General features: G+C 44.2%; 1 protein-coding gene across 1 annotated transcript in view; it reads right to left on the bottom strand.

The window, feature by feature from the left end:
- The window catches only part of UNC5D (unc-5 netrin receptor D), a 188,401-nt gene that overhangs the window by 82,463 nt on the left and 90,697 nt on the right, over positions 1-15,241 (bottom strand). Inside the window, exons 5-7 of the mRNA XM_019545910.1 lie at positions 13,883-14,063; positions 11,955-12,122; positions 9,590-9,754 (exon numbers count right to left, since the gene is read on the bottom strand). Coding sequence (XP_019401455.1) covers positions 9,590-9,754; positions 11,955-12,122; positions 13,883-14,063 — 514 coding nt within the window. The remainder of the gene's footprint in view (positions 1-9,589; positions 9,755-11,954; positions 12,123-13,882; positions 14,064-15,241) is intronic.

Genomic DNA, 15,241 nt, shown 5'->3' with positions numbered 1-15,241 from the left:
CAGGCTCTGATGGCCTTGCTGGAGCAGATCTAGGCCCTGTTTATTCTTCTAAGGGGGCTAGGCTCGCTCCCAGCAGCCAGCGCCTCACTCTACAATAGCCCAATGTCTCGAGTCCTCGTTTGGAAGGCCAAAGGCCTGTTTTTGAGACAGTTCTGTTGGAGTAGAGGAGTTGAAACTTGAATTTGGGACTTTTCTGTTCCACAGAAGTGCGATAGCAATGGGGTTAAAGTAGGTGGAGGTTTTCCAGGTGATGGATGAGCTCAGGAATATCTTATTTTGGGAAAAGAATCAGTGTACAATGACTGCAGGCCAGGGTCAAGGTAGCTGTTCCCCTCAAGAACAGATTCAGCCCTTGCAGCTCCTGGAGTGCTTCTGCTGCCAGCCCCTGGTCAGAGAGCCAGCCGTCACGCTACTAGGATAGCTTTACAGAGGCTGGAGGGCACTGCCAGAAATCTAGTGTGCCACAAAGTGCCCGAAGAAATCCAAACCAACCCAAAGCACTACAAACTCATCCCAAGCAACACAAACCTGTCCGACCCAATGGAAATGCACGTGAAAGGAACCAAAGCCGCCTGAGTCAAGCACCCGAACTCCCAGTAATCCAAAATGATCCAACGGACATGGCAGAATATGAGGGGAATACCCAGGAATGCTCAGCATCCGTGGGGGCCTCGTGGCATTCCTAGGGAATCAATCCTGGGGTACACCTGGGGTATACAAATGTCACTGGGCAGTTGTTAGTATCCACAGGGGTTGAGTGGGAATGTCTTGGATTGCTTTTCACAGGAAGGATCTGTATTTGCTGGCATTCCTCAGAAATAACCAGGAATGTATACCTTCCATTGGAAATACCCAACTTCCCCATAGAAACCTCAGTAACATCGATGAGCTTCGCTAGGAAATAGCAGGGAACTTTCTGCCTATTCTAGCCCAAACACTAAACTCCATTATTTCTCACAAATTCAAAGGTTATTTATCTTGCACTGGTGGAAGTTGTAAATCAAATCATGTGTTTTGAATATTCTGCTCTCCCTCCCTATGCACATATACATATACAGGCAGCATGAGACCCACACTACTGTTTGATATCTCACTGCTGGAGCTCAGTAGGATTAAAGGAAAGGAATAAAAAAGAGAAACAGACAGATAGCATACAGGTTAGATATGTAGCTCTAACCAATATTGGGTAACCATACCTGCAGCAAGCCTGCAGAAACCTAATAGCAGGTAGAAACCTGAGCAAGCTATCCTAAGTCTAGCATTACACTGCATTGCTGGAGACAGGTTGAGCCTTCAACCACTTGCTGCATGTCAAATAACAGCACGCAGCAAAGAACAAAGGCAGGTAACAAAAATGACAAAAGATAGTTTGATAGGTGCCATATTTGGAGAGAACCTGTTCAAGTATCGATTTAGCTTTGTGTAAACCAAAAGGAAAAGTATCCTGGAATCATATATATACATGTTGAGGGCCAATATGGCTTTAGTTTGCCAAGTGTCAAGAGAATCTTTTGGGAAGTCAATTTTTGTTTCCTGTCTCTGCATTTGCATGTCCGTCTGCCCTGCCAGAGCTGTGCGGCTTCCCTGAGCTTCCAGATTTCCATTTGGAAACAAGTGTTCCACAGATCACCTAGACCTCATGCTAAACAATATTTCCTGATATTCAGCTCTGTTTTTATACCATTGGCTTACCCTAACTGGTAAACTTTCTTACTGTTGACACCTTCTGTATATGCAAGCAAGTGACATTTTAGATTTGCTTCTTATTCTTACTTGAAATGAAATTTAGACAAGCAACAGATCTTAACCTATCCACTACTATTTATCAAAGCATGTGTTGTCATGGTTTGAACACGTTTTCTTTTGTGCAGGCGATAGGGTATGTTGGGCAGCATTTGATTTCACGTTCCCCTTCAGCGAGTTCACACCCTGGCAAACCTTCCGTTCAGTGAGCGGCAGGAATTCTGCACCAAATCTAACCAAAGCCAAAAGTCAATCCAGCATTGGGTGATCTTGGGAAGTCAGGCTATCATTACAGGAGATGCACCCTCCTGTCTGGCACTAATCTGAGAGGACTGGAGAGATGAGGCCCAACAGCTCAATATTTCATTTAAAAGACTCAAATTTTGAAAAGTCTTTTGAAGGATTATATATCTTACCACCCAGGCAGAATCACTTGGGGCTATACACTACCTGCACCATAAGTTCCCAACATTAGCCTTTGTAAGGCTCCATACTTGTTAGAGAAAGAAATGTTTCATTTCTATTTTTGCTTCATGAAAGGAACAAAGTTAACAAGTTGTGCCTGAGATAAATAACCTCTGAGAGATTAGTTTTCTGAAGCACTGGATTGCATTTCCTTCACAATTCCCTGTGGGATGTGAAGCAGAGTAGGAAAGGCACATATTGGAATATGAACAAGAAAAAAAAAGGAAACAGACAGGATAATTACATCAATTTCTATTAACTGAAAAAGCAATTATGGTCCAAAAAATAATTTGACATAGCTATATACATATTGCATGACCCATAAAGAAGCAGTGATATCACACTCTAAGATGCAAAAAAAAGAGAGAGACTTAATATTTCAACTTAATTGAACTGAGAGACATGGAGTTTCAGATTTCAGAGCTGAGACATCATCCATACCACTTCTCATCACATTAAGACAAAAGAAAAGCAGCTTATTTAAAAATAACTGAGCTAGAGGTGATTTCAGTTCCACTGATATATATCTGTGTAATGTGCAGATGACAAGTGAGCGTCCCCGGGCCGATCTCAACATAGGCCCGCCCACTTGCTTCCAGGCAAACCACCTGCCTACCTTGCCTGCCACACCTTGATGTTCATGATTGAATGATGTACATCAGATGGGAGGCTGCCCTTTACCTGCCCTGATGACTAGGGCCTATGTACATGACGCAGACCACCCCTTATCATGTTCCATGCCTTACAGATATTTCATGCTCTAATACCCAGCCTTATCATATTCCTGTATACATACTGGACTCCAAGCCCCATCTCTGGGCCTTCCAGCCCTGTCCTCACCTTCAAGCCCAGTCCTCAGACTCCAAGCCTCTCTCTGAACTCCAAGCTGTCCCTGGGCTCTAAGCCTCTCTCTGGGCCTACATGACCCACACCACGGGACTAGGGCTTCAAGCTCTGTCCCACTGCACTCCCTAAATTAACCCTTATCCCTTTTCCTGGCAACTTCCTTAACAGTTCCCCAAGGCTCAGAGCCCCACCCCTCTGGTGCCTAACTGCTGGCTCCCTAGTGTGACTTCAAACTCTACTGCGGGTCTGGGAACTGCCTCAGGCCCCTCCACCTGGCTTGGGTCCTGCCTCAGTACTTGCAGTGAGCCTGGGCTCCCCCTGTCTTGATCTTGATAGCCACCAAGGATGTGGGGGCTGGGGTTATCAAGCACCTCTACCTGCCTTTCACCTGGGAGGTAACTGGCTTGGCATTTCTGGGGGACTGTCCCACCATAGACATTCCCACCAGGACACCCTTCCCCAGCAGGGTGCAGTTTCCAGTCATGCCCAGGACCAGAAGCCTCCTGCCACCCCAGTAGCTCCTTCCTTACCTCCAAGTTGTACTGAGCAGCAGCTCAGCCGGTGGTGTCTGTCTGGCTCCTGGCAGCAGACTGCTGCCCCTACTGTTCATTCCCTAATTGGGATAGCTAGCTGTGGGCTGCCTGGTTGCGGCCCACGCCCCTGGGAGTAACAGCAGGTCTATGTAACTACGTAATATGCAGGTCTGTTTATGCTTTGGAAAATATTTTAAACTAATCCTGTTAGTTCAATTTTCCCAAAAACAGAAATGATGAAGGTATACAGTGAGATTCTTGCATGCATGACACATCAGCAGGGTTATGCTTTTTGCTCGTTTGTTCTTTTAGGGACAGGCATTTGTTCACCAATACATGAGAATTGTTTGAGAGTGAAACGCCATGAAATTATTTTGGAGAAGACTGGGAAGAAAAAAAGAGGGATTCTTTGTTTTCAGACCCTTATCAGGTAGACCTTCCCATTTCACGAGTTGTCCTCCTCCTCATCCAGTATTTCTTTTTGCACACAAAGAACTCATCTAACTCCATATGTTATTTGCAGTTGAAATGTAAGCTTTGACTCCCATTTGCAGAAAAAGTGATCTGTTTCTAACAGATGTTGCCTGATGCCCCATGTGTGCAGTCATAAAATGTTTACGGTGGCACAAATGGTGAGCAAATACATGTCCCTACCCTTTGTTGTGGCACATCAGGGGAAAATTCAACAGCGTAACAAAAGATAGTTGCAAATTTGGCCGCTTTATTGTGGCAGATGTCTATTAGCTCTGTGGCAGGAGAGTGTGGGCAGACCCCTCAAGCCCCTGGAGCACCTGCCCAGCTTTGCCCCCCAACACAGAGGCAACCCAAGGAATCTCAGGAAATCAGGCCTCTCAAGGCCTGATAGCACCTGTCTGTCTTTTCCCACGTACCCAGATCCAGCCTCGGGGTCTTTGGGGACCCATCTGGGTGAGCAGGAAAAGTGGGGCTTTGCTCTAGCCCAGACATACCCCAGGGTCTCTCTGAAGTAGATCTGGGAAAGCAGAGCTTTCCCCTTTACCCAGACCCACCCCTGGGATGTCCCAGGAAGAATATATTGTCCCTTGCCCTGCCCTATCAGCGGGCAGGACGGGCCCGTGTGTGTTTCACCCAAAGAGGTGGGTTAGCTGTACCACTACATACCACAGTACAGCTGATCCACTTCATTTGGTGACATCTTTTCCTAGCCTAAGAGGCCAGGTTTAAAAACAGTCTTCTCCCAGACTTGATCTGTTGCCTTAATTGCTACTTGAAAGCATGTTAGACAGCGTCCCCAAATACAGTTATTCAAAAAGTAACGGCATTCAGTGGCAAGCAACATAGAAGAACAAAAGGTCTGTGGGGAAAAGGATGACCAGCACCACGAGAAATTCTCTGCAAAAGGATTCGGTTGATGCCTTTTTCCCTGTTTACCACAATGCTATTCGCCAAATGAGGTAGTAGGTCTTAAATTATTATTTGTACTGCAGTAGCACCAACCAATTCTAGTCATGGGCAATCATGCTGTATGTATACAGACACGTGACAGACAGATAGTTGATATACATTTTACCTAGACCTTGCCCCCAAAGAATTTATCATCTAAAAAAACCCAAAACAAACCCAACAAAATAATTTCTGAATGTGGGATGTTGCCATGTCACAGCCATGTGGAAATCCATGTGAATGGGCCTTATGACCTTTCTAGTTGAAGGCCACCAACAGTGAGGACAATGGATGCCTTTTCCTGGAGGCTGAATGGGTGAGAGAGAGAAACTTTCTTCTGCCCCTTAGACCCAGAGGTCCCCAATGGGGTGCATTGAGGCACGTTAGTCATGTACCAACAGTGAAAGCTCTGCTGTTTGCTGAAAACTATGCTGGATAACCAGAGGGCTTCTGTCTCTAAGGTTGTCAAAACTGTATCTTTCACTGGCATTAATAACATTTAATATAAAGACAACATACATACATTGTCTGCACACCACTTGAATTTCTCATCAGCAATATCTGTGTCTTTGACCATAAATCACTTTTCTGTTTGTTTTATAACAAGGACAATAATCTGACAATGGGTTCTTTACAGCCAAAAGTTGTTCGTCTTCAACTCCCAGTGGTTTTCCCTTAGCTTGGAGCTCTGCGCAACACAAGGCACTAAATCCCTTCTGAAGGAAATCTGCTTTTATCATCAGGAGCCAAAGCTACTAAGTTTATATCGGCTGGAACAAGTGGAGAACGCCAAACTCTCCTTTTCCTGAGACAGAGTAAATTGTGTTATTCAGCCCGGCCCAAGCATCTTCTTTTTCTACTGATGAGATTTATGCCAAAACCTTTCTCGATGGGTATTGGCCATGCCGATTTTATAATGAATGCCACATTCAGGGCTCAGCAGCAGCTCTTTATCAGGACTAAAGGCTGGCCATTAAGAGAAACCTGAATCACTTGCAAAGCATGTGTCAAGATAGGTATAAAACACTGAAACAGACCACCAACGTTTCAGACCCAGTCCTGGAAACCAAAATATTTTGTAAAATCCTTATGAAAACCAGTCTCAAATGGGACATAAAAGAAACTAAAGCTGTAGGCAATTCTAGTAGCTGTTTTACTGGAGGTAGGGGCTCCATTTGCAAGTGCGTGGTAGCTGAATCGATGCCATTATTTCGTTTGTCCACACCTCTACTAGTGGATCTAACCCACGGTAACCGACTTTTTAAAACCTGCTTCAGTTAGGTTACAGAGCTTTTGCTTCCACTTAGAGGGGACAGGCACAACAGCTGTAGCTGATCAGTAGTAAGGCGATACAGTTTTAAAGTACTTGAACCGTTTGTTCACGCCGTAAGTGACAGGGCCATGAACAGGACTGTGGTTTAACGTGACACAGACCCTCCCCATCATTTAACCATAGTCACATGAGTGAAAACAGAGTCTTTTCTCTGGTATCCCAAATCCTTTTGTTCATATGCTTCATGCCCCAAGTCTATTTTCTGGAAACCCTCTTGTTAAAACTCCTGCAGTTGATATCAAGTATTAGGCAGGGTCCTGAAGGAATACTAACTAACAGCACTAAGCTTTTGAGCTCCTTCCACATGGAAGATGCACTTGCGCCAACATGAAGGTGATAGTTCACTGTAGATAGGCACACAGAGTTGCACTTCCTCAAAGCAGTGACTTGTGAGATGCTTTCAAATATGATGGCAGTGAAGGTCACATAAGCAGCTAACTATCTGCCAAGCCATCCCATGACTACTGTGTGCTTCAGAGCACGGCCACATACTTGCTTGCCTTGCTCAGCACATATTCCTGACAGAATCATAGACAACTCCAGCTACAAGAAACCTCAAGAGGTCACCTAGTCTGCTCGAGGCAGAATGATCCCTATCTAAACCATCCCAGCCAAGGATTTGTCTGACCTGCACTTTAAAACTTCCGAAGACGGAGATTTTGCAACCTCCCTTGGCAATTTATTCTGGTACTTCGAACTCTGAAGGTGGTTATCTTAGGTGACAACAAGAGATTAAGAAGAACTTTCTAAGGCTGTTACTTCCTGCCCTGTCCTTCATGGACATAGAACAATTTATCACCATCCTCTTTTTAACAGCCCTTTGTACATCTGTAGTTTGTTATCAAACCCCCTCTCAAAGCACATCATTGCAACATTTCCAATCTTTCCTCACATGTCATTTTTGTGGTTCTCCTCTGGACTGTGTTCATTTTGTCTGTATCTTTCTTATGCCATAGTACATCCACTGAAAAAAAAATATTCACTAATATGCCTGTTACACAAATACACCTGAAGGGGTATTGGATATAACAAGTATCTGCAGGGAAGAGGATTCAATTAATGTATAGAAGAGTGAATCAACCCAAAGAGTATCTTCTGTTCACTACGGAGATGTTCTCAGAAACTGAATTAATTCCAAACCCCGACAGATCCTCACTTGTTATTCCCTTTATGCCACAAGAGAGAAGAAAAAGAAAGTTTAAATCATGCCTATGTCCTCTTAAAAACAGATACGGTTCATCTACATAATGTCAGTCGCTAGCAGACATAGCTACAGTAAAATTAAGGTATAGGGGAAATGTAAATATAACTACATTTTAAAAAAGCCAGCTGGGACTTGAATATTCAAGAAGTTAGGTGCATTTTAAATCCCAGCCTCAACATACAAAAGTTCTAGGCTATAATGACTACTTTTATTACTAACAGCTTAAGTGAACGTTAATCAAATCTCATGCTAAAAGTGATCCAATTCCACAGTTCATGGTGTGAAGATCATTTCCTCTTCTTACCATATGTACAGCTTTGGGCAATTTTCTGGGCATATTTTTTCCCCTTTAATTTTTCCCTTAGATTGCCAAGTACAGTATTAGGAGGCACTGGAGGCAAGATGCCAAACTTGCAAGACCCGCCACACTGGATCAGAATGGCTTTCTCTCATGCAGCTAGCAGCTGACAAAGAGGAAATGCCCATTTATTTACTGGACGTTTTGGTGAAGTCTCTGTGTGCATAGGGTGGAGGGGTGCTGCAATGCAAGGAAGAAGACAGTGAAGTCAAATGCCTTCCTGCTGGAAACAGCAAGGAAGGCAGCGGGAACAATGTTTTGACTACTATTAAAGTAACATGGCAAATACTAAACTGCAACCGCTCAGTCATAGACAGCCACAAGAGTGAGTGCCAGTTGTGTGTGAAATCTGTGGACCGGCCAAGGACCAAGCTAGATTTGAGTATGTGCCGCCGTGAAAGAAAGGCAAGTTCAAATTCCTAACATCATTAACACGGTTATAATAGTCGGTGCGTAGTAATAGCAATAGAGCCGTAAATTGCTATGTGCTTCCTGAAGAAAGCTTAGTGTTGTCATACTTGCAGGTCACCAAGCAGGCCAGCAGGAGAGCCGGGACCTGGATTTCCAGCTGCCCCCTGGATACATCACGCAAATTAGATTGGATTCACAACACCCCATTTGCCCAAAGTTGACTGAGATGGGGGAGCGATACACTCCCATGAAAACGGATACAAAGGAGGCGATATCAAAATAAAAGCAAACTTAGCTTTTTCCCCCTAATTTGCTTGTTTCAGCCCTAGAGAGTCCCTAATGGTTCCCAAGGCTGCCATTTTATTGCTAGAAAGCGATGAGGTGGCGATATTATTACATGGCTACGGAATAGCATGCAACATAGGAAGAAACTTGTTAATTTCTCATTTATTTCAAGAAGACGCAGATGTCCCTGGATGTTTTGCATCTCAGCGCTGATATTTTAGCTGCAGGGCTGATTTTCCTGACTCCTTAGCTGTTTGTTTATGGTAGCAACAACTATATGCCAGATGCTTTCCATACGGTTGGGAAGGGTCAGATGCTTTCATGAAGAGCTCATAGTAGCATGCAAAGCTCAAATCTGTTACTCACACCTACAAAATCCTTCTTGGTAGCAAAGGTGAAAGCGAGAGCTGCCTTTGACCCAAAATATCTGGGGCACTGATTTGTTGCTGCATTATACACACTGGAATTCCAAAATAAGGTGGAAAACTAAAGGCTCTATTCAAACTCAATGGGGATCTTAATCTCCCATGTCACGAAAAGATTTATGTCTTATCAGAATCACTTAGTAATAAATTGGACTAGATGACCTCTGGAGGTCCCTTCCAACCCTACTTTTCTATGATATCTATGATTTGTAAGTGAAAAATGTGCTGGCTTGTGCACGTTAAGCTTCCATAAATCTTTGATGCATTATTCATTATGCCTAACCCAAAGCTCTTTGAAGCCACAGTGAGTTTTCTATGGCCTACAGCAGGGTTTTGGCTCAGATCCTTAGAAAAAGCCTGAAGTCAGGTGGATATCAAATTTGCAGCTGTGCAGCAACCTGAACATATATTCTACCTTCCATAAAGATTTCAGACATGATTGTTCTCCAGACTCAAATGCAATTCATGTGCAACACTCTGCAGCATACACATTACGGAAGAACTTTTAGAGGACAACACCTCCCGAGACAGCCTAGTGTAAAGGTTCATTGTCATATCACCTACCTTGAATGCAAAGTCCTTCGGTGCAATTCTCAGATTCTTGACTTAAGCCTTCACAGAATTTCCCTCCGTTTCGTGGGGAAGGAGCAGTGCATTCCCGAATTCTCAAATGCTCGCATTCTGGGCTGCAGACTGACCATTCGCTCCATACCTCCCAGCTACCATCCACTAAACGGGAAGACAAAAAACAAGCTTATACGACAGTTGTGATCAGGGTGTATCCAAAATTCACTTATTCCAGGGGTTACACAGGTGCTCTTCTGAGGTTCTTCTAAAGAAAGCCATCCCCTTTCTCCCTAATATGTCAGCATGTGGAATATATGCTAAGACTCGAGAGGTTTATACACAGAATATGAGCTATACCTCTACGTCAGACCTATATAATACTAATTTTAAAGATGCATGCCATGTCTGATGGCATGTACTTAGCACCTATTATCAAGAAAGCTCTTAACTCCTTAGGATTTGTTTTCTCTCTCATATTATACACACAGAAGTCAGTTTAAAAGGCATCATTGAGATGCAGCTACCTTCAGCGTAGAACACAGCAGCTTTTTAAATCACACGCAGCCACAATATACGAGACAGTTTAAGGCAGAAAGGAAAAAACACCTACAGCCACTTAGGACCGCAGGAGAGAATTTCACATACTTTTCTTCATAATGCAGCTATTAAGCTCCTAGTGTTCATTCAAAATTCAGCTCCAACAGGGCTGGTATGTGGGGGCCTCCCAGAGCCATCAAGCAGGAATAACATTGACATTTACCTAAAGAACAAGAGCTGGCCTTCCTCGCCGGCTGCTGGTTAATGCCCTGATTGAGATTCAGGATCAATACATCTCTGCTGATGGATTTATAACTCTCGGGTACCACCCCTACATGACAAAGGTGTTCCATGGCCCCGGATTTTCCCATTCATCAACCAGGTAGGGTAAAAGTCAGACTTTTTTGTTCCTACGTTCACCTGAGTACCTAGTGGATCCAAAGCTCAGAGGGTTGGTCCCCACCGGAATTGATGGAAATGTCTCTGTTCACTTTTAAAATGATAAACTTGGTTAAAACTGCCCATCTGCTCCGCTTCGTGCTGTCATCGCTGCCCCTGCCTCCCCAACTATTCTGTTAACCTGTAACTTTATCATTTTGGGGGAAACCTCTAACACAAATAGATAAACAAAGGACAAAAGCCAGGCTATAACAGAAGCATAGTTATCTACAGCGACAGGGTATTTAAATCCCTTTATCCCATGTCACCTTTTTGTACCATTTTAAAGCAAAGTGTTTTAAAACAAATCATCCTTTATTTACTCATAAGCCTGCAGCTCAGGGTTCTGCATTTCTCCTGCTCTAACTGCCAGCATTGCTAAGCCCTAAATCAGTGCTTCCTAACCTTTTCCTCAGCCTGAGCCCATTTAAACACTGGAAATTTTTTGCAACCCCAAAATGATGCAAACAAGATCAACGGCCCCTCCCCATGTGGGCAGCACAGCTGAAGTGGAGCCCAGGGTGAGGGGGAGGAAGTGGGCTTCCTGCTTAGGGCTCGGGGCTCCCTACCCTATTGCCCTCCCGAGGGTTTCCGCAGCCCAGCAGGTGGGATCTGGTGCCCTCATCCTACCCCACCCCATGCACAAATACGGGGGGAACGTGCCCTGCCATGCCTGCCTCCCTGGGAATTCACAGTGGCAGGGAGCCAAACTTATCCCTCTCTCCCTCACCATGGAGGCCCCGATCTGCTCTCCCCCCACCAAAGACTTACCTGGAGGGATTTGCAGGAGCTGCTCTCCATGCTGTGTGGCTGCCTGATCACCCTTCTCCTGCTCCTCCTACACCCAAGCAGCCCCTTGGAGGCTGGAACTCTGCCACCCTCTAAGGAGAGCCCACTACTTCCCACTATTTTCTGTGATTTTCAACATAATCGGTTGACACTGCTGAGTGTTTCTGCAACCCAATTTTTTATCGCTGCAACCCCAGTGTTGGGAACTGCTGCCTTAAATGCTCAATATAAAAAGCTCTGTGCCTCATTTTTAGGGCCCAGCCATTCAATATTCAGAGCCCTCTCTTCTGTCTCAAGTTCTATATGTCGCACCAAATCGCTGCTTGCTGACTGAGCATTCATTTGCCTTTCGTGAGTTAGAGGCAGTAAGAATCCTAGCAGATCCAGCGAGCGAGGATTGCAACTTCCTCTGCTATTGCAAGAAACGTCAAAAAGCACAAGCCTCTGAACGCCACTCTACAAGAAGCACACAAATGTCTTCTAGTTCCTTTTGATCTCAGTGACTCTGCATAGCACACCTGCCTATGCAACAGTTCAGAGGGCTCTCTCCGGGGCGTGACCTTTCAAGTTAGACCTGGTTAAGCTGCATCTCTCTCACCAGGACAAAGTGAAGTGCAGGTAATTTTCTGCACTGACATTCCCTCGCAGAAAGCTCCCCCATTGAGTGGAGCAGGGTTGGTACAGGTCCGAGATCGCTTCTGCCAGCCTCGACCACACCGCACATTACAGTTAGACCACTCTGTCCATGACGACCAGCCTCCATTCACTGAAAAGCGCAAACACATGTATTATAGGCATTATATAAAAGTCTCTAAGCATCAAATCTTCATTTAGATCCTGTCTTTCTTAAGGTGTGCGTGTGTGTGGTGCATTTTTTTAACACATTCTGCAAGGTAAATTTAAACCCCAAAATGGGCATCACCATCTAAATAGCATCAACATGCAATTACATCAGAGTGTGAAATAACTACAGTGTGTGAATTTGGAAGATCCATGCATCACGAGGTGTAACGACTGACAGCAGGGCTGAAGGGGATGTCAAAGAATGGACCTCAGTTCCCTTCAAACACACTTCACTTAGAGATATGGTTATGATCTTATTTATCCTTTCACTGCATTGTGAAATTTTGCTCTCCAGTTTATGAACTTGGAGAGCAAGAGGGAATGATGAAAACAAATATTTCTGTTTTTTCACCCAATGCTACACAACTATCTGCATTAGCTTTTTTTTTGTATAATGCTATGGAGCCTCTATTTGATGAGTGTTTAAGTCTATCCCTATTCAGAAGAAAAGCACACAGGGCATTTATAGACATGCTCTGGGAGGCGGGTGGAGTGCTTAATTAGCACCACTCAGAGCCGTGCTAATTAAAGTGCCTGGAGCGTCAAGTCTATCAGTGTCCCCACACTGAAAAATGGTGGCGGGGGTGCTTTAACTAAAGCTTGTCTAACGAGTGGACAAACATGGGGACACATCATTTTTCAGCATGGGGACACTGATACAAGTGATGCTGGAGCCTGCTAGAGCATGGTAATTACCATGCTCCAGCAGACTCAATTAATTGACTCTGTTCCAATGTGCTATAATTACAACATGTTGGAGCAGCCTCCCTGCTTGTGTATAGGACCCCACAGGCACTGTTTGAGTGCTTTCCTGAACCAGGCTTATCAACACCATTGCTCAAATCCAGCATCCCTGGACGGAGGGAAGTAGGTAGCATTTTCATGGCTAACTTTAACTATCCAAGTGTCAATTGGGGACACTTACTCCCCCTTGTGCAACTGGCAGTACTCTTCTGAGCATGCTCAAAAAGGATCTGCTCCAGCCCCGTCCTTGTGCTCTCTGGCAATTGTCTTCCACATGGGAGTACACATAACTCTATGGAAGTCCTTGAAATGTTAGTGGCAGAAAGAGCACAATGAGCAACACATTGATGGGCAAGGAGGTGGAGACAAAGGTGGTGGCAGAGACCTAGGAGTAAGAGCACTTGCCTAGACAGTACAAAAAACACATTCTAGGCTCTCTGCAGCCTGCTTTTAAACCTGATTTTCCCCCAGTAAAGTGCTCTAATTATTTGGCACCAGGCTAGGATCTCCCTCTGCACATCTCTGTGAAGCTAACCCACACAGCTGCCAAGAGGGCAGAGCTATGTGGGGCAGGGGTAGAGCAAGCCAGAGAAAATGTGGCTTATTGAGATGGGGAAGTGATACTTACCTGCCTATTGGAGAGTTGGATTTGGGCCTACGAATAAGGCTTGTTTGCTTGGTCACAATTATTAGGAACTGTGACAGGGACTGCTAAATTGCAATCATAGTATTGAGCTGGCGCCAGGGAGCTCTCATTGTGCTAGACACTGTGCAAACAACTTGCTCTTGAGGTCAAGTCTCAAGACTGGAACTCATTAAAGTAGGGAGCAGAAGTGGGACATGCACAACTCCATGGGTCTGCAAGCACCTGCTGTCTATCTGTTGCCCAGGTACCTTGAATGATTAACAATGTCTAGTGAATATTACGTTTCCACTAACCATACACCACCACGGTTGCAGACATACTCCTTCTCTTGGCCACTATATTCGCAGCCATGCAGGTGTAGTTCCCAGAATCAGACAGACGCGCCTGGCGGATGATGAGATTATGATCTGCCCTGGTGTCAATGTTCTCATCCAGGTTGGAATCAATAGGCTCCTCATTCTTAAGCCATTCCACCTGGTGGGAAAGAAAATGAAAAGAGAATGATGCAGGGAAAGGAAAGATGTACAGAAAAATATGGCATGGAAATATACTGACATCCCAGAGACATTATGAATTCTATTTATGAGGAGTCTTGCTAAATACTTACGAGAATGTTTCTGAAACTAATGGCAACTTCAAAATAAAGCTATTTTGTGTGCAACGATCATTTACTGGACCACATCACTTGTCTACATAATCGTAAAAGATGACTGCATTTGACAGTGCTGCCATCAGTACTCCCTGCTGCTGCATAGTTTTCTACTCTGTCACAAACATCACAGTGTGGGCACCCATTTTTCCATTGGTTTCTCAAACACCTTCATATATTATGTTAGCAACTAATGCTGTGGATGCTGCGAATGGTAGCACTCATGGGATAAGGCTCTATATAAACAGGAGACAGAATCTGTACCCTGCAGATTCTTCTGGTCAAAAGATAGGAACAAATGAAGAGACATGAGCAGTAAAAGTTATAAAAGCAATGGATACTGCAAAATTGTTAAATAACATGGATCATAAGAGGGGAGGGCTATTTTTTTCATTTTATGGAGGGCCAGAAGCAGTGAGGAAGGCAATAAGGAAAAGAAAAGAAGCAAAAAAATATTCCCATATCATTGTATTTTTGCTGATGGATACTTGGATATCTGCAATAAGTCTTTGGAACAAGGAGGTCCAGAGAGACAGACCCAATATTTTCCAAGGTAGCTTATGCCCTTGTGGGAGCCTGGAGGAACAAGGCTTAAAAATGAAATCAGATTCTTAATTGATTTTTCTTTGCACCCATCTGTTTCATCGATATTTTTTCTTGAATCTATACTGTACATTCAACTTCCTCTAAAATTATTACCATATTTACTCAAATACAAGACAAGGTCCCCCTGCCCCCAATCAGCATAGGGGGAAAAACCCTTTGTCTTTCATTTGAATACAAGAAAACTTCACTTAATACACTATCATTAAACTGATAACAAAAGCAGCATTTGCTCAGTAATGGAAGCCAACAATGAGCATGACTATAAAACACATGGCCCATATTACGCAAATGTGCTCTGATGGAAACGTGTGTGTGTGTGTGTGTGTGTGTGTGTGTGTGTGTGTGTGTGTGTGTGTGTGTGTGTGTGTGTGTGTGTGTGTGTGTGTGTGTGTGTGTC

Source organism: Crocodylus porosus, unplaced genomic scaffold, assembly GCF_001723895.1.
Source record: "Crocodylus porosus isolate Cpor-Errol unplaced genomic scaffold, CroPor_comp1, whole genome shotgun sequence".
In the NCBI taxonomy this organism is placed as follows: Eukaryota; Metazoa; Chordata; order Crocodylia; family Crocodylidae; genus Crocodylus; species Crocodylus porosus.
The sequence above is the reverse complement of the archived record's forward strand: the minus strand, read 5'-3'. Positions and strand labels throughout refer to the sequence as shown.